Source organism: Fulmarus glacialis, unplaced genomic scaffold, assembly GCF_000690835.1.
Source record: "Fulmarus glacialis isolate BGI_N327 unplaced genomic scaffold, ASM69083v1 scaffold23442, whole genome shotgun sequence".
Classification (NCBI taxonomy): Eukaryota; Metazoa; Chordata; class Aves; order Procellariiformes; family Procellariidae; genus Fulmarus; species Fulmarus glacialis.
The window spans coordinates 29,308-49,415 of NW_009196291.1; the positions used below are offsets into that span (position 1 = coordinate 29,308).

At 33.6% G+C, this 20,108-nt stretch overlaps 1 protein-coding gene across 1 annotated transcript in view; it reads left to right on the forward strand.

Moving 5' to 3' along the window:
* Positions 1–20,108, forward strand: part of PHKB (phosphorylase kinase, beta) — an 82,605-nt gene that overhangs the window by 26,928 nt on the left and 35,569 nt on the right. The window contains 7 exon segments of the mRNA XM_009572168.1: positions 1,199–1,262; positions 6,482–6,577; positions 8,094–8,291; positions 8,984–9,041; positions 12,597–12,674; positions 14,597–14,755; positions 18,923–19,017. Coding sequence (XP_009570463.1) covers positions 1,199–1,262; positions 6,482–6,577; positions 8,094–8,291; positions 8,984–9,041; positions 12,597–12,674; positions 14,597–14,755; positions 18,923–19,017 — 748 coding nt within the window.

Genomic DNA, 20,108 nt, shown 5'->3' on the forward strand with positions numbered 1-20,108 from the left:
CAGAAATCTGGTAACATTATATATTACATTTTTAAACTCCAGCACTGTTGGGAACTAGGTCATTTAAATATTTTGCTTTTTGATGCCCTGTGACCTTAATATCTAGATTTTTTGAATGAACGTGCAAAAATTTAGCATTTTATGTGTATGTTAATGCTTTAGCTCTTTATTCCAATTAAGTGGACTCACATGAAGTTGGCCTATCTATAATTATGTATTCTTTAAAACAATATTTTAAAATTGTCCTCTGTCATACTTCGAATTTCATATAAACCTGTCAAATGCATGTAGAGTTCTATTAGCTTATCTTGAGCTTTTCTTTAAAAAAAAAAAAAATCATCAAAAGTGTGTGTGTGCACTGAGAGGGAATGCTTTTTCTCTTCTCTTTTTTTTTTTTAAATAGTCACAAAGAAAAGCTAAGACTACATTTTTTAAAGTGAAACAGCCTTTTAAAAGTCTTCTTGTATGTATTTTTATATGTACTGTGTAATTTTCCTGATCAGTAATAAATTATATTTTAGTATATAATTTGATTTTAAAATTATATAATGATTAGTGATTTTAGTAGATATGACTAGTACTTAATATCTTTAAACATGAACTTGCTAACTTGAAAGCTTGTAGTAGTATTTCTGGGTCTTGTTTTCTTAGTGATGGATACTAGTCATGAAGTAAGTGAAATAAAAGACCTTTCACTAGATGGTTGACGTCAGAAAATCCTCCTTTTCTGAATCCTCTGAAGATTGATGAGTTCTTTTATTATATCGAAAGCTAGTCAGAAATCAAGTCTTTTATAGTTTAATGCTTGAGAGCTGGGTTGAAAAATTGTGCTGAAGTAAATCCTCTGTTAATACACTATTAGCAAGACCTTGAAATACATAATGCCAGATGTCTAGTCGCAAGGTGAGAGCCGTAGTGCTTTTTTCCAGATGGTCTCTGACATTTGAAGACAAATAAAAATGCTGAAAAGTATTAAAAAAAAAAAACAACCAAACAAAAAAAAAAGTAACAAACCAAAAATCCACCACCAAACAACCCCAAATTTTCTGCATCATCATTTTATTAACATAAAGGTTAAGCATAAAATTCAAATCAAGAAAAGATCATCGCTCTGAAAGCTGTCAAACGTGTTAAATTTTAGTCTGGGCTTGAATTATGATATCTCTGTTTTTTTGTTGTTGTTTTGTTTTTTCCTCAGCTCCGTGGGGCTGGCAAAAGCAGCTTTAGAAGCAATTAATGGCTTCAATCTCTTTGGAAAGCAGGTAATAAAAATGTTTGTTTTCTCTCCTTTTTTTTTTAGCAATAATGATTTACACTGTAGATCAGAGGATATTTAGAAATACATAGCACAGTTTGTTAGATCTCAGCTTTAAAAAAAGTTAGTTTGCAAACTGGTTGCTCCTGTTTCAGGTACAGAATTCATCTGATAAAATCATTAGTGCCCTTAGTATCAAGAATTACCTTTTTCTTAAAAAAAAAAAGCTAAAATGATTGTAGCTTATTCTGAAAAGGGACTTGGTTGCCAAGAAGGTTTTTCTTTCAGAATTTTATCTGTTGATCATAGTACAGTATACTACTACCTACCAGCATTACCTTACTTCTGTCTTCTTCCTTCATGAGGGCTTTTCATCAAGACTTTAAACAAGCTACTTGTACATAATCCCACTGTTTTATTGGTTTTTCATTTCAATATGTTGCATAGTGGTAAAATCTTTTCTTTTCTCATCCTTTCACATGGCTTGTCTCTATTAAGAAAGCAAGCCTTTTCTTGTATTTTTATCTCTGACTTGTATTCCCCTTCTACGTGCATCTTTTTTTAGGTGTTATACCTACAGTAGTGTACAGCTAAAATAAAAGAATGCTCTTCCAAATTAATGGTCTAGAAAATTTACAAACGGAAGAGATATGTCATTGTTAAGCTATTGGTGTTACTAATGAATGGAAATGAAGGAGTGCAGCTAAAAAGAAAGCTGGATAGCATCAAGTATGTGTAGAAATATTTATAAAACTTGCTGGTGAGTTTTTGCCTGTAAATTGTGTGGAAGGGAGGATAGGTTGGTCAAGCCATGAAGTGGTGAGCTCAGTACACTAAGTAAAGCTCTCCATATTGCCCTGTTTTCTTGGAAGCTTTCATCCTTTTTGACTTGTAACTGATGGACCTTGCTCACACGCCCAAATGTCTGTATTTCTTAAGAAGTAAACATTAATCCATGAAACATGCTTTATCTTTTCTTAGGGTTGAATAACATTCGGAACTTGGTTTAAAAAAATGACGTGTTTTTTTTTTTTCTTCTCCTTTCCCCCTCTTTCTGTAATACCTGTGCTCTCCTTTTGTCTTGTAAGTCAGATGGAGCTGACTTTCAGATTATGATACTTGTCTGTTTCAAATATTCAACTTTAAGAAACTTGGTTAAATCCACTGGTTTGCCATAAAGAAGATAGTACAAAGGAGGGAAGATATAAATGGTAAAATGGTAAATGGTGAATAAAGGGAATTTTCAGATGCTCTTTGTGTGAACTAATGAGTATAAGCTAGGTCAGCTGTAGAAGTGTGACTGGGAGACAGTCCAAATTACGTTCCAAGTTCCTTTCTGTACTGCTTGATTTATTAAAACATTCTTAGTTATTTGTGTCTCCATTTTTGTATTGGTAAAATGGAAGGTATGGATCGGAACAGTCATATAAAATAATTATTAGCGCTATTGGACAAAAAGTTCTTCCTTGTAATTTATTCACATAAAAACAACTGTTAAACTAAAACTTCTTAGAGCTATTCAGATGCCTGGGATGAAAAATGTAAGTTACAATTTGTTTTAAATAGTAAGCAACGGACATAGAAGTATGATCTATTAAAAAATCTTACCTATTTATGTAAAGCTATACCACTTACTATTGTTAGACCCTTCTTTGTCTTATAGCATAAAACAGGAGATCCTCCTAAACAAGGATTTCTGACTCTATAGACTTAGGCATCCATTACATTTTCTGTGGATATCTATTCATGGTGGGTTCTTTTGTTTGTGTTTTTTTCGGTGTGTTTTTTGGGGTTTTTTGCATCTACATATTTGTACTAGTACTGTAGTACAATAGACTTGTTCTTTTTAGAATCCATTCCTCATGAAATATTGATGGCTGCTGCTGAGTGGAGAAGTATGAAAGTGCTCTTTATGCATACACAAATGCACTGTTTCAAAAAGACTTAGCCATTTGGTCTAGTTTTGGTTTACTTTACATACATTTTAAAAACTGATGTTATGCGTTAAGAACTAGGAGCTGGTAAGGATCTTAAATAATGATCAGACATTACACATACATTGTCAGTATTTCAGAAAAAACATTTATCTACAATCTTTACCTTCCCAACAGTCTCAAGCACCAGTAAATGCATCTGCTGGGTTTTTTTCAAATGATTTTTTACTAAATTCTGAAATGGATGAATAATTTGCTGAAGCAAAACCAGTTTAAATGCTTTGAGAGTTTATTTGCAAGATACTTAGCATAAACAGAAACCATTTTGACCTTCAGTCTGTGGCAGAGTTTGCCTTTGTGCTTAGCTCCAGCTGTGTTCCAGTAGCTTCGAGAAATCCTGCTGAGCCCCTCAAGAGGAACTTGTTTGCACCTGCAACTACACTAGTGCAACCTGCATAAATCATTGCTGGAGACAACAGACTGCTCAGCCTTTCCATGCAGATTTTTCCACTCACACTGTGGATGCTGGAGGAGACTAATAAATACAAATATGTGGTATTATAGCTGTGCTCTCACACATGCATGTGTGTTATATATCTTTGAGTATATCATGATAGGGCAGTTTCCCTGTGCATTCATGGGTGCACCCAGAGAAGACAAAATAAAGGTCACTTATTTTTCATATTCATATTAAACTGTTCCTTCCCTCCCTCCCCGAATTCTATAAAACATTAAAAAAGAATGCATTTCTGTAAGAAATCATGCTATTTGTTCTGTAACAAAGCACCGCTTAACTGATGTTCAAGTAATTTTAATGCATCCTTTGCTACACTTTCTAGGTGCCAGGTACCATAAAGAACAATTATGAATTGAAAAATGATTGGCTCTTTGTTTAATCTTTTACATGCTTTAACATAAAAAGGAGTTCATTCCTGTTTTTTAAATGCTGTTCATTTTCATCTCCATCATACCAGAAGTATTTCATAAAAAGTGGGAGTTATAAGCATAAAAATACAGTCAAGCTGTAATCCTAATATTCCCTCAGTAAAAATTTATTTACACATTGAGAAGAGAATTTTTAATATAACAGATAAATAAGCTATTTAGTGTCTCATTATTTTGCTTTATATCCTATGCTAAATTTCTTAAATTTATTCCCAATGTATTGTATATCTCTGAAACAATAGTTATAAATCTATATGAAGTAGTTAGTATGTATGACATTGGCATAAGAATTCTGTTACAGTCCTTAACTGTGCGTTGATCGTAGCCAGATCCTGAAATCATTGTATCATCCTAAGTTCTGCTGAAGTTTGTATGGAAGAACTGTAAAAGTGGGCCTGATTTTTTTTTTTTTTTTTTTTTTTTCTTCCCCTCTCGCTTGTTTGTTTTACGTTTAGGATGCAGTGTGAACTGATTGCATTTCAGTTTATGTTTTTACTTAATCACTTTAGAATCATCAGTATTGAAAGTACTGTAGCTTATTTTATCTTTTTGTGGGCTTGATAACGTTAATCCAAACCTCTGGTTTCAGAGTATCACAGAGTATAAATAGCTTAGAATTTGTATCATTAATGTAAGAATTCCATTTAAGCTACAATACCTTTTAGAAAATATTACATATCAGCAAAAAAAATTACATAAAAGAGGACGTGCGTTTACTGGCAATGTGAGTTAATGAACTAATGAATGAAGTGCATGGTGCATGCATGTATGCGCTAAAATGGGGCTGCTAGCGACAAGATGAACACCATTTCAAGTTTGACCTAGTCATAGTATAAGCAATTGTTTCTATATATGCTACATGTCCTATATTAGTTTGAGGAAAAAATTGTATGTTAAAAAAAAATCAAGCCTTTGTAAGGTGTCCTTACTACAGAATTTTACAGTCTTTAGAGAAGTGAAAAATAGTTCATTTGTAAAACAAGATGCTTGTGGTTTTATGAAATGCAAATTAGTCTGCTTTTGAATCCCCAAAGAAGCATAGATTTTGAAACTGGCTGTTCACACGCGTAGACAGATTGTGTTCAGAGTTTGTAGATGAATTTAGAGATTTGTGAATAATCAGAATCTGGATTAAGACGAAAGTAGGAGAATAAGAAATCATCAAAGCAAATGTGATTATTTTTGTACATTCTTATCTCAGCACTATTCAGTATATCTTGCTGGAATGATTAAGAGAACAGAGAGATTATTTTCCATGAGGACAGTGGAAAAACATGTTTTGTTTAGCCTAGTAAAGCAAAAGCTGAATATTTGTATGATAGCTATGGAAAATTAGAGTGCGGGTAAAGAGTAAGTAAGAAAAAACGTCTGTTGTTTGGAAAGCCAAATGAATGGATGCTACTAGTGGCACAAAAAGAAGGGTGGTTAGCTAGTTATGTAGAAACTTAGTTGGAAGTTAAAATTTTTAATAATTAGGGAGGGTGGGTTCTGGAACAGTCTTCCTAAGAGAATAGTATACCAAAGAAAGTGACTGCTCTTCAGGAGAAATTTGGTGAATTTATGAAAATTTATGGTATGGTATTTACGACAGTAACAGAATGAGTTCAGTGTTGAATGTGTCTTCCAATGGGATAGTGATATTGAGACTCATTATCAATTACTACATATATGAAGATATCCATTCTTTTACAAACTGCATTGAGTTTCCAAGAAATTGCCTACTGATAATACTTTTAAATGCTGTTGATTCTGTTTAAACAGTATCTATGGGAATTTTTCTGAGTGTGTCAGGAAGTATCAAAAAGCTGACGGAGAGATACAGTGTAAAATTACAGAATTTTACTAAGAAATGGGTTTTGTTAGGTGTTAATAACATAGACCTTACAGTAGCTGAAAAGCAGGTAATTTTTATTTGCTATGGAAGTCCTTTTCCAAAGCAGTACCTCAGGTGACTATCCAATTATTTGTGTTCTGACTGACTTGTAATGAAATATTCAACATCACTATTTGGAACATTTCCTGCAGTCACAGGGAGGGACAACTACTTTTTTGTTTGTCCTTAATACAGTCATTGTTTTTCACGAATTAATGGAAGAGTTCATAGCTTGAATGAATCATATAACTCATAATCACTAGTAGATAAAAACATCTAATTTTGGCTATATTTAAATACGTTTGAAAATTCGAATGTTTTCAACTTGATGTTGCGGTACATTTTCTGATTAAAATTACGAGCTACCAGACTATTACAACATAACCTAAACAAAACAAAGAACCAGTTAGTTTCACCAGCATATGCTAACTTTTCTTCCCTTTGCCTTAAATAAATTTAATGTTCTGTTTACAGGGCTGCTCTTGGTCTGTTATATTTGTGGATTTTGATGCCCATAACCGTAACAGACAGACTCTCTGTTCATTGCTACCCCGAGAGTCAAGGTCTCATGTAAGTAATTAAATGAAATTCACCTCAACAGAGTGTGAAGAAAATAGATGAATACGAACATAATTCTTAGTTCTCTAATGGCCATTATGTTCTCCTTAATAAAGATAGGAATTTGCTGGGAAGATGTTAAATTTCTGCTTCTTAAATGTCACTGTGATGTAGTTGTTTCTCTGAAGTGGAATTACGATGGCATTCTTTATTTTATGAGTATTTAGGTTAAAATGGCAGCCTGTTGGTAGCTTTCTAAACAATGTTAAAATAAAATTCAAAATAATAATGATCTGCAATAACCTAAGTAGGGTTTGCAGTCTTGGTGATTGTCTTTCTTTTGGCCTAGTTTCCACTATACACTCAGTGCCTGCATTTTTGAAACTCTTTGTATTTTAGTACTAGCATCAAAGGTAAATTTGGTTTTTGAAAATCAAATTTAATTTAAATTTAAAATGAGTGATAATAGAGTTCTGCTTTTTTGTTCATTCTGGGATATAATAGAATTTTTGTTCATGAAACAGACTATTAATCTTCAACATTAATAGTTTACTCATTGTGTAGAAGAATTATAGCAGAGTTTTAATACTGGATAGTTAAAATAAAAGGCACTGTCAGCTACTTTTTTTATAGTCTAATGGTCTTTTAGAACTCTTTTGCTGTTTATTGTTTGCTGGAGACTTGAAATATTCCAACAGAAGCTGGTTTCGTAAGTTACTTATGCTATAGAAGCAATTTTTGTGTCCTTTTTTTTTCCTTTTATGGATTCACGTCAATGATATTGGCAAAAATATGGTATTTTAAATGGTTGAATATCTTAGACATATCAGCAGAAAGGACTAACAAAACAGCACGTGATGTAAGAATTATAACTTAAAACTACTTTTTTGTGTTTCTATAAGCTTACCTGTAGTGGTGATGCACTAGTTAGTAATTTTTCTTGTGTTTTTAATTCATGATAGTTACACATGGTTCTCGAGAAATGCTACTCATTTTTTTTTCCTGAAATTCTTCCCGTATGACTTTAATTGTAAATCAGATAGGCTTGTTCGTTACAGCACCTGAAGAATATTCCTGAAAAAGCTGCTCAGAAATGATGATTTAATCATAGTTACTTCTCAGCATTGCACCTTTATAAAATGTTTGTGATTCTTTTTGAGCATAGGATACCCAAATGTTTGTGTTTCCTCCAGGAATAACCTGGACGATATTTTTTGTTTCTAAAACCACAAAGTTATAGAATGTATTCACTTATCCCTGCAGATTATCAACTGTAAAGTAGGTCAGATTTTGAGTCAAATGAGTTCTCTTTTAAATCATATATCCGAGTATGGGGTTTGTAGTTTATCGTTACACATCTTTAGAAGTCTTATTTTGCACACTATTTTAATATATTATACCATGATTTTGATAAAGATAATGTCCCAAATGCGTATTTCACTTAGTAAGTTAAACAGTCTTTGTTTGTGCATCAAATAATTGTCAGAGATCAAATTGAATTTGTAATGTGCTATTTTTCCTTCTACAGAATACTGATGCAGCTCTTTTGCCCTGTCTTAGTTATCCTGCATTTGCTTTGGATGATGAGGTTTTGTTCAGTCAAACACTAGATAAAATTATTAGAAAACTGAAAGGAAAATACGGGTTTAAAAGATTTCTGAGAGATGGGTACAGAACAGCGCTGGAGGACAAAACACGACGTTATTATAAACCAGCAGAAATTAAGGTAAAGGAATACCTGGCCTATATAAGGGCAAATTTTGGTTTTCTAAAATGTTTAGGCAATGCTTAAAAAAAGAAAAACACCCCCCCACCCCAAAACCCAAATCAAAACAAAAACGGAAGCCCTCCAGTATTTGCAATTTGAATTGCACAGTGATTCCTAATTGCTTCAAGTGAAGAAGATGCATTTTGTAATTTGGCATGTGCGGTGTTGAGAGATTGCTAAGTCAGCAAGTTAGTCGTTGATTTGTTTTGTAATGAATGTGCTTCCATTTACATTTAGGGCACAGTTGATTTCACATAACAAATAAGGAAGTTATTTATCATTTTATTTAATTTCACAGCTGACTACAGTCTGAGTGTATAGAAAACAATTTTGCTTGTGACCACAGTGTTTATCAGTAAAGGTTATCTAAATGAAAATTTACTTTTTTTTCTCCCCAATAGTTTCTCTGTGGAAAATAAAACATAGATTATATAAATATTCTGCTTGAGAATGAACCACAGCATATGTAAAAGCACAGTTAAAGAGCCCATAGAATTAAGAAGCTGTAAGCTAAATGAAACGCTGATGTACTAAAATGTTTTTGCATTCATGTTTGTCTTTTGTTGCTCTGAAATTATTCAATAGGATATTCAAATACATTTCCTTAAACCAAAATGATGAAATGTCTGATTAATTTTTCTTCTTTTCAGCTTTTTGATGGCATTGAGTGTGAATTCCCTCTGTTTTTTATTTTCATGATAATTGATGGTAAGTACAGCTTTATTAAAGGCATTAGAGAGATGAGCCCCTAGAGGAAAGATACAAAATGATTTTCCTGTCCTGCCAAAATAAACCATAATGCAGTGACACTAAATATCTCATTGAGAGTTCTGCCTTATGGGTTAAAAAACCCCAAGCACCCAGCCTCCCATCTTTCAGCATTTTTAATGTGAACTGGTTTTAGAATATAACTCTATATGGGTTTTTTAAAAGCTTGAATCTGTGACGTTCAATCCTGCATTGCCTTAAAAACTTCCACAGTGTATCAGAACTTTGCAGCAGCACATGAGAGAAAATGAAGTGGAAGAGAGAACACATTGACAAACTGAATGTTGCAGCAGGTCTTTTCAATTTGGATATTCTGTGGTTAATTGAAATAGAATTCAGAAGAGAAGAAAGCGAACCAAAAAAGGCCTAGTTTCTCTTTGAAATGCCTGTGCTTTCTGGCCACATTTTTCCATGTAGCCAGTTAGTCTGATTTTAAAAAACAGAACAAAAAAACCCAACAACAATAACAAAAATACCACTACCTAGACCTTGTCTTGAGGATAGGAGACATACTAAAAAACTTCACGGGATGATTTCAGGATGGAAGCTAAAACTCACATAGAACAAGAGTCTGAATAAGAAAATGAGGAAGGGTTAGAGCCATCAAACAGGTTTGCAAATGGATGAAAATTTGGCCATGTTTTTTTCCCTTTAGTGTGTGGAATAGTTTTCGACTAAAGATGGTGAGGGGCGTAGAAATCTGCTATCTGCCTAGACTCCTCTGTGGCCACCCAGAGATTAAAATATTTTGTTTGAAGATGTAATAAGATTTCACAATTGATTTTTCTAAAGGAATGCTTGACATTTCTCAAAGAGTGATGCCCAAAACTGAGGAGAAAGGCACTGACATTTAATGCTGCCCACCTGCAGTTTTGGGAAGAACAGGGAAGATAATCATCTTTAACTGAAGTTAGCAGAAGAATAAAGAAAGCATTTCACTCTTATTGTATTACAAAGAAAAAGTACAAAATACATATTTTGCACATACTGTCCTTGTCTTTTTTCCTGTACCACAATTTCATCAAATAGAACAAATCTATTAGTAGATTCTGTGCACATAGCTCCAAATCCACAAGCTTCCTTAATGCAAAATTTAAAGCATATTCAGAGCGACTTAAACTGCAAAAAGACAATGAAATAGGAGGAGTAGATTACAGTTGAATTGTCTTTATGATGAAAACGTTGAAAAAAACCTCAAGCTGCTACATTGTGAATACTGGTTCAGCTGAAAGCCTATTTGCGCATCGAACACACTTGCAGAGTACAAAGGAAAGCCTTTTCAGCAAAGTATATTAAGCTACTGAATATCTAGGTAACTCCTGGTAGCTGGATTTTGTTACCTCTGTAACAGTGGGACAGTGCTCCATTAAATAAGGAAGAAGAGTGTGCTGTAAATCATTGTCCATAGTCCCCCAATTTTGTTCACATCAGCAAAATTTCTTTCATCGTTTCCATTTTGAAAAATTAGCAAAACATATTCAAGTAACTATATATTTACTATATACTTACTTGTATTTTCTTTTATAAGACTAATTAGCTCATCAACTTTTCTCTTTGTCAATGACAGCTTTTTAGGATTTTTAAGGTATGGAGAGTTAAGACAGTTCTGGCAAGTAGATACTTCTGAATCAGTTATGCATTTTCTCGTAGTATTAAGAATACTGTTTTATTCCTCATGGATGATGATCATTATTACCCAACTGTTATCTTCACTAGATGATTCTTAATATAAAAGCAATTTTATTATCACATAAATGCATCTTTTTATCCTCTACAGCATCTGCCAATAAGACTAAATTACAAATAGTCAGAATATCATACTGCTCTTATGTCATGACTGTGCCCAAGTGTTTTGAAATAGTTCAGTGTGTCACTTAAACACACCCTTTTTTGTGTGCAAACTTTCATTGCATTTGTTTCTCTTGGCAAGTTATTTCATTTCCTGTATATATACACTTGGGCATATTCGAAAATGAACAACACCTGTCAGCTTTGGTTTTGGACAGAGCATTGAAGAGCCATGGAAAGAAAGAAATCTCTATACAGTAGTCAAACTTCAGCTTTCTACTGCACTCCAGCTTTTCAGTAGAATAATTTGTTGGATATTCTTAAAATAACATAAAAGATAAGGTTTTTGTGACTTTTTTTATATATATGTATATTGACTAACAAAAACCATATCTCAACTTTTTCTAATAACGATGTTCTGGTATATTTGTTCTCAGTGGATGAATTTGTGGTTTTCTTTTGTCTTATTTTTGCTTTTCAGAATTCACCCTTCTAAAGAATACAAAAAGGCTGCTTTAGTACTAATTTTCTTTTGGGATTTTCCCAAAAGGAAATTGTTTAGGACTCTCTGGGTAGTAGATGTGCATCTATAGGGAAAGGATTGAACTAAATAAATCAATATGACTATTTTATGGATAAGACATTTCAATAGCATTTTTTAAAGCTTTTTACATTTCTGGTTGAATGTGAAGGATTATGGTAATTTTCTAGGATAAGGTAAGGAGGGAAACATTACAGCTATTTTTAATAATACGGAAGAATATGGTAATTGAAAAGGAAAACCATGGAAAGAAATGAGTGAAAGATGTACAATGAAAAGTTTTCGTCTAACTTTTTCCCCTTTTAATTTTAAAAAATGTTCTATTTTAAAAAGTCAATGTGACTTGTCAAGTTCATCCACGTTTTCCTTGATGAACAGAAATGCTTTTGGTATTTTTGATATATCTTTTCATGTAAGAACTTTTGATGAACTCAACACTGGTCATGTTAATATTCATCAGATTCATTTTGGGATGACTTAAGTTCTGCTAGAAAAACATTTAAGGTACTGGTACTCCGAAACTTACCAATTTTTCCTCAAAAGCAGCATCATAAAGAGTTGACTGTTCTGTTTAATATCTCAAGGTGTGTCAGCAGTTCTGAACCTCTATAATATGATAATACCTATATAACTTACCAATGTAAACATTCCATCTAAGAAATCTTTGGAGGGGAGTTTTTCAATTTATTACTTCAAATTCCTTTTGTATTTATTTATTGGGATTTCTAGGCAACTTGCTTCTAGATCATTTTGCACCTCTGTCCTAAAGATTTAGAACCAGCCTGTTTGCCTCCATACTGGCACACAAGCTCTGCTGCTTCATTCTGCTACAATTAGGGAAGTTATTTATAGCTAGCTGGGCTAGTTGTCTGTGTCCAGTTCCTGAGCCTCTGTAAGTTCACAGCTTTACTGTCCTGTGTAACTTGCCATCGATTTCAGTTTAAGCTAATAAGAGAGTGGCCGATTCATGATCCCTGTGAGATTTAGCTGTAGCAGTAGGTAAGGATCTATAGTTTACTCTTTTACTTCACATGAACTATTTAGTGTGTAGGCACTACCCCATGGAAAAATAAACACTAGGGTTTTTTTCTTCTTCTTTTATGAATGTTAAGCTCACGGAAAAGTTATTTCTTCCATTAAATCAATTATTGTTTGGTTATTTTTAGGAGTTTTTAGAGGAAATCCTGCACAAGTAAAGGAATATCAGGATCTTCTGGATCCTTTGCTTCAACATACATCTGAAGGTATTATCTGATAATCATTCTTCTAAAACACTGCAGCTTTTTATTTATCTGAAATTGTTAACATACTGACTTTCCTATTAATGGATATTGCAGTCAGAGCAAAGGAGAAGTAGTAATATCACTATGTTTCCTGATGGCAAAATACTAATACTAAATAATCTCTTTCATGTAGATACATTGCATCATAAAGAGTGATAATAAAAGTAATGTTATCTGGAAAAATGCTACTGATATAAATGTAAGATTTACAGTGTACCCAGTCATTCCTCCCCTCCTTCGCCTGTGCTTCATTATTTACAAAGTTCACTTTGATTTTGCAGGAAAATATTGCCTACCAACAGTCAGATCGTTTCAGTGTTCCACCTGGATACAGTTGAGAATTACTTGCATCATTCATTGTCACTTAACTTCACAAGATTTAAAAAATAATTTGGTATATGCATATGAAATTGTTTCTAGCTTAGAGCAGTGAAAGTGGCAACATGTTAATTCTAATATAAATGTTCTCTTACTTAAATTGTGCACTCCAGAATTTTGGTGGAACTGCAGACAGGGCTATTGATGGCCTACAGGCACATCCATCCAAAATTCAGTTAAAAAAAAAAAAAAAAAAAAGGAAAAGACCATAAGTTTGAGTGGGAGGAAAAAAAAATGGCCTGAGAACAGAACAACCGTCAATATAGTGACAACCCAATTTTAAAACTCATCATCTTTAGTCACCTGCTCTTGACATCTGTGGTACAGTTACACAAGTGGATGCAGAATATTTTAGTCTGACTTGTTCTTTAAACTTAGAATACTTGTTGAAGTGAACTAGTTTCTGTGAGAAATACAAACATTTCCTTACCAAATTTTCATTACATAGCAAATTTTCTGACCTTGCTGATCATTGCTTTTTTCTGATTATTAATGAGTATATGAAGTTCCATGGGCACTAAATTAATCTTGTGGTTCCTCTTGTTGAATGTCATCACGAATGGCTCGTCTTAAAATTTCTGGGTGTGTTTTGATACCTTACTCATTTGAATAGTCTCTTTCTAATAACTTCCACTTCTCATTTTTTCTCACCTTCTTACCAGTAATTTTTTTGTCTAAGTGAATAGTCAGACACTGCAGCTTCATTCTGTTTATCACTGTTCTTTATCCAAATAAATTCAAAAGTAAAGCAATATTAAGGTGAAATTTAATTTTGCAGAAAGCATATTAATTTGCTTTTGTATTGCATATAATTAGGTCAATCATTTGTAATTATGTTTCTAAATTCCAGACTCTTGTCCACTTAAAAAGTGTTGAAATAAAGGTTATTAATCTACAATGATCACTATACCTGTGGCATAGTTCTAGATACAAGATATGCTGTCTTCCAATGAAGAAGTTATGCCATTTTTTTCCATGATGTTTCAAAATTAAAATGTTGGTTTTAACTCGTTTTGTCATACTTGCAAAAAATTATAATTTTCATTTAATTAAATGTTTGACTACTTTAGGCCAAGATTTTAGTTTTAAAAAGGGCGGGTGTTAAATGCGGGGAAAAACACCCCAAGTGTTTCACTCCGATGCAGCTCTCATTTCTTTTGGTTATGGTTTGTTATCTGTGTTGCATTTTGCTTTAGGTGAATTTTTTTTTTTTTTTCTTTTTGCACAGTAAGGTGCTACACAAACAATGTATGTGTTCTGGGAGGAAATTCTGTGGAAATGTTTGGTGAAAAATATAGTAGTTTAATATTGCCCTGGGTTTCCTACACGGATTGTGGTTTTGAGAGGTAACAATGAATGACAACAGTCTTTCTGTTCAATCAAGTTGTTGCTAGGGTATAATTTTTCCTGTTTTGAATCCAATTCAGCTTTATTAGGGGACCACAATCAAATAATAAGGGAAGTGGAATTTATTTACTTACTGTACTTATTTTGAAACTCTGTAGGATGTCCTGTTGTACCCAAGTATTACTACGTGCCAGCTGATTTTGTTGAACTGGAAAAGAAGAACCCCGGCAGTCAGAAACGGTTTCCTAGTAACAATGGACGCGATGGAAGGTTTTTCTTGTGGGGACAGGCAGTTTACATCATTGCAAAACTCCTGGGTAAGAGGCTGAGGAAATTCTGTTGGGTTCTGACTTGTCAGAAGTAAAGGATATTTATCTTGTTAATGTTTTTCTTGAATCTGAACAAACGCATTGGCTTGTTTTGAATGGACTGTGGGTGGCATGTGTGTCCTGTGCTTTGGTACATACGTGATAGGCAAAAATTGCTTTTTATTCTTTATGTTGGAATTTTATGCTGCATACTATGAAGCTTACTGGAATATTTTATAGAATACTGAAAATCTTCTAAACATGATAGGTTTCTTTTTTGCTGTTTCTTTTCCTGGTTTTCCCTCTTATTTCCTTTTCTTCATGACAAAATATATTAACGTGACACTTTCTGGATTAACTATACCAGCTGCATCTGTACAGTGATGTTTGTAAGTGATCAATAGCATTTAATTGAATTTATTTACTGCGTTAAGCAAGACAAATTTAAATTTTGAATAGTTGCAGTCTCAGATAAAGTTAATGTTTTCTTCAGTCTGTGTTATTTTTACCCTTTAAAATAGAAGAGACTGGATGAGCATTTGAAAGTGCATTTCAAAGATTGGCCATTGAAGGTTGTTCTGGTGAATTTCAGTCACAAATAAACTCTTGGTCTCCCTTGAGAGGATTCAAAGGCTAATGCAAAAACAGTTGTTAAGCCAGAAAAGTCTTCACAGTTAAGATTTTTTTTCTTAATATTTCTTTTAGGAGAAAGATATATTACTTTGTTTTAACATGCTCAGCATTTACCTGGTAATCAGTAGATTGAGTTCTAAAAACTTTTATTCTGTGAACACTGTAAAGGGAAGCAGGCTGTTGGTAGTAAAAATGAGAAAGATTGAAGGGGAGTTTAAAAATTCAAGGCTTGGCAAGAACAGTGGTTGTATCTTGAGGTATGGAAGAACAGAGTCCATCTGGTGCTCCACCTGTTTGGTTTCACTGTATTCCTTGCATAAGTCGTTTTTTAGTCAACACTGTAAAGTAAATGGAGGCAATTTCACCTTTAATGAAAAAAATTTTATTTTAACCTCTTAGTATTAGCCACGTAATCCTCAAATGCGTGTGCAGGAATACCGTAGTAATTCTGCTAGTATTCATCTTGTACTAATATTTGTGTATTTCTATACCTGCGGAATTCTGGTTAAATAAATTGTATTTATTGTTTGCTAAATGCTGTTTGAGTAACGTAACTTTCTTTTGTTTTGTTTCAATTCTTTCCTTTGCTGAACATTCTTACATTCTTTTTTTTTTTTAATAATTTGCTAAATCTCGTTTTGAAATGTTGTCATTAGTAACTGTTGCCTTTGTTGTTTTAAAACTTTCTCTCCACTGTATTCAATACTTTTAATTCCTCCCTTTTTTCAAAATATTTTTTTTCCTTTTCTCTCATAGTATTTGCAAATAGGTTCTGGAAACTTTATCACAAAGCTAAATCTATTCACCAGTGATTGTTATATCAGGAACCCCGTTTATTTATACTAATTTAAAATTGGTGTGTTTAATTTTGTTCCTTTCTGGGTGAAAACCTATGTGAATAACAATCTTGTCCTTGGTGAAAGTGTGTGTGTGTGTGTTACTTTGCTTGTTGGTGGTTACTAATGAAGTGGAAGCCTGACTCCAAACACTTCGATTTCTGGGAAGGTACTGGTTTCCCATTTCATCATCCATTCCAGAAATTGTTGTGTTGCCTCAAGGGTAGCAATTAATCTGTATTTGCTCAGCCTCCTTGCTTCTGTTGTGTAGGCGAGCATACAATATCACCTTTTTAGAGTCATCTTCTGTCTGTGGGCCTAGTATCTGCCTGTTGCGGTCCAAATTTTTCTAAATGCAGCAACATGAAACTGAGTCAATTCTTACACATTTCCCTGCCTCCCACAGAGGGGCAAACTGAAGTAGTGGAGTCAAAATTTTGATCCTGCTTATAAAGGCTCTGAACAACAGAGGCAATGAAAAGTGTCTGCCTACCGCTGTTGGAAATCACCACATGCTTATGCAACTTAAAAACTGTTTATGAAGAAAATCATGCATTTTGCAGACGGTGATGCAGTTTTTCATAGAATTTCTTTTTTGCTCTGGTTGAGGAGGTTTGTAAAGCTTTTATGGTAGGGTCCCCATTTTAAAGCAAGGGAAAGGGATGCCAGGTATTCAGCTGTTTTATGCAACTGAAAATTCACTCAGTTTAGTCTTTCATTTAGTAGCTCTCTTATCTTTCCTGTGCTTTCCCTTATAATTTTTATATCTTGTTCTGTGGATTCAGTGCTGCCTAGAACTAAGTTAAGAGTTTTTAGAAATATTTTTTAAGAGTATAGACCAAACGGATTAAATGTTGTCAGCTGTTGCTGATGTAAATGAGTTAACAAAGAAAACCTGCATTTGGATTCCGATACACTTGTATTTGTGATAATGGTGATGAACATTCACTGAGATTTCTCAAAATCTACAGTTTTCTAAAATTGTAAATATTGAAAGTTAGCTTAAATTTTATATTAGTCTATTGGTATAGTTGTTTTAAATACAAAGTTATTTTGACTACATGTTTTAATTACTGAGCAGTGTAAATCAATGTGAAAACAATGTGGAAATGCAACACCTATTCTGGAAACCACTCTTGCCTTTAAGAACTATGAGGCAGAGTCCATTGATCTTGCAGTCACTGGTGAATCAATTTTATAGCATCAACAGTACTGCAAATAATTTAAGTAACTTCCATGCCTTTAGCCAGCGTTAGAAGTCTGACTGTGTGGACTGGAGCTTAGATGACTGTTTTCCTTAAAATGTATTTTGGTAACTCGTGTCAGTATATTAATAAATTGTCCATGGTAATTTTTCATAATCTAGCTTAGCTTTTTTTTTTTTTTTTTTTTTCATAACCACCTGTACATGGATCGTGACTCTGCGGGAGTAGTGCAGAGCAGAGGAAGAGGGTCCTTTCCTGGCAGGAGTCAAGCTGCTTTCTCTCAACAGAAGGCTGAGGACAGGAGACGGTCACAGTACCTGCCGGCTGACAGTCGCTGGCATAGTTCCTAGCAGCGGCAGGCTCCTTCATGGCTTACTTGGTGAACTGCCCAGCCAGTGTCCTTCAGTGTCTGCCCATGCGTTTTCTTTCCACTGCACCGTCTATTCTGCGCTCTGGTCTTCCCTAACACTGTTAAGCTTGAGCCAGGACATATTTTGAGTTTATAAACTGCTGTCTTAATTTACTACACAGTGTAGAATTCAGAAACACTTTTCTTATCAAGAAGATAAGAAGATAAGCATTCGTTTTCTATTGAAGCTGAATTAAGCTAATGGAGTCATGAGTTATTTCTCTTCTAGATTAATAGCTGATTTCCTAGTGTGGAGCTTTTTAAGAATATGTGCAAAATTGTTGACATATATAGGAGAAATGAAAATGCACTGTGACCTCCTCTGTAGCAGAAATTAAATAAAGATTGGACAGTTTCATGTCAAAATGAGGTTTTGATAGGAGAATGCTTACTTGAAGGGCGTAATAGCTCACAGTAGATTGCGAACCTTTATTCAAGCCATTTGTTGAAACTTTTTAATAGTACGCTTTTATTGAGTACTTAATTTTTTTTCAGGAGAAGGTTAAAATTATGGAATTTTAAGTTTGGGGTTTTTTTTTCCCATGTAAAAAACTCCATGTAGAAATTGCTAGGTTTCAAATATATTTAATTGGGTTTTTCACAATTTCTTCTTGAGATATCGTATTGAGAGACACCTTTGATATCCCTTGTCCCTTTCAGGATTATAGGTGTGTGATTACCTTGAGACAGAGGCTGTCTGCTTTTCTTCAAAGCTAAACAATTTTTAATGGTAACCATTGAGTTTCTAGGTAAAGCTCTAGAATAATTCCATAGTTGTGGATTGAGGGCTTTTTATGTGACTTGTGTGTTGTGGAGTCTGTTTATATTCTTTTAACACATCTCTGTGAAAAAATAAAGGATTAGTTTTATATACTACAGTATTACAATTGGCTGTAGCAAGAACAATGCTTGAGTCATTAGTTTTAAAATTAATATAATTTTGCAGAATGTCCTTTTGATCTGTAAATCATTGATCTAAAACAAAGATTATAGTAGCAGAACTGACTACATAAAAGACATTTGCATGGCTCCTTCACAAAAGCTGCAGAAAGTACTCAAGTCATTCTGTATTTTTATTATCGTTTACTTTCAGCTGACAAATTAGTAAGTCCTAAAGATATTGACCCTATTGGACGTTATGTACCTCCACAAGATCAGCGGAATGTTAGCATGAGATTTTCAAATCAGGTAAGCATAAGCTCAGTATTAAAATATTTTTACTGAAAAATTGTCATCTACGTATTATATACGGTCTTCTAATATTACAGTTAAAGTGCTAGGAAAATATTAAATGTATGTACATTTTCTTAGTTGATGGAGGATTGCTTTTAAAAGGAAGATAACATCTGCAGTTTTGGGGAAGTGGTGCATGTTTGCCTTCAAATTAAGTGATGCAATCAAAATGATACATAAAATGTAAGTTTAAATAGCTGCTAATAGATAGGTATGTTTCTTTGAATTATAAGGTATGTCAGGAAGGCAAGAATGAGCCTGCTTTTTTTTATTCCTTCAAATTAATTACTACTTCAATGTATTTCTTTTTTTTTTTTATGTATTAATATTATTTAGAGCTCCTAAGAGCTACGAGGATGAGGTTCTTTTTTGGTGTGCATGGTATACACACGTGCTCCTGTATTTGGCTTAAATGCACAGCTGGAATGAGTGCCCAGGGATGGGGAATGCTTGAAACATTGTAATTGAAATCTGCAGTAGATAGGATAACAAAACGGAAACGTGGTCTCTATGTAGGGGTTTTCTTTTATTAAAGAGGTAAGAACTGTATGTATGGAAATGTATAGCTAAGAGATGTTTTTCAGCCTTTTTATTTCTTGGTATAAGGAATACATATTTGGAAAGTTCCTTGTTCAGCATTGTGAATTTGTTTATTGAACCATAAAATATGAAGCATTTATCTTAAGATTTATTCCAAGATCAGAAGTGAACAATGTTTTTCTTGTTCTATCCAAATGTTGCTTAAAACCTCCGTTTCCTACTATTTCCTGTTACCAAGGTAATCGAAGTGCCTGGGTGTTGACTCATTCATAATGAGACTTTCATTGTTCACAATGCAGCACTTCTGCCATGTTCATATCAGATAATGAAAGCTCAGTGACTTCATTTGTTCCCAGTTTCTTTGTTTTTTCTTACATCATGGCATTATGAATGCTACAGAAATTGTGAGCTGCCAATATCACCCGCCCTTTTCGGAGTGCCATTAGAAGCAGCCTATATTGAGTCAATGTTGCACGCAGCCCATCGATTTTCTTTTTTTTTTTTTT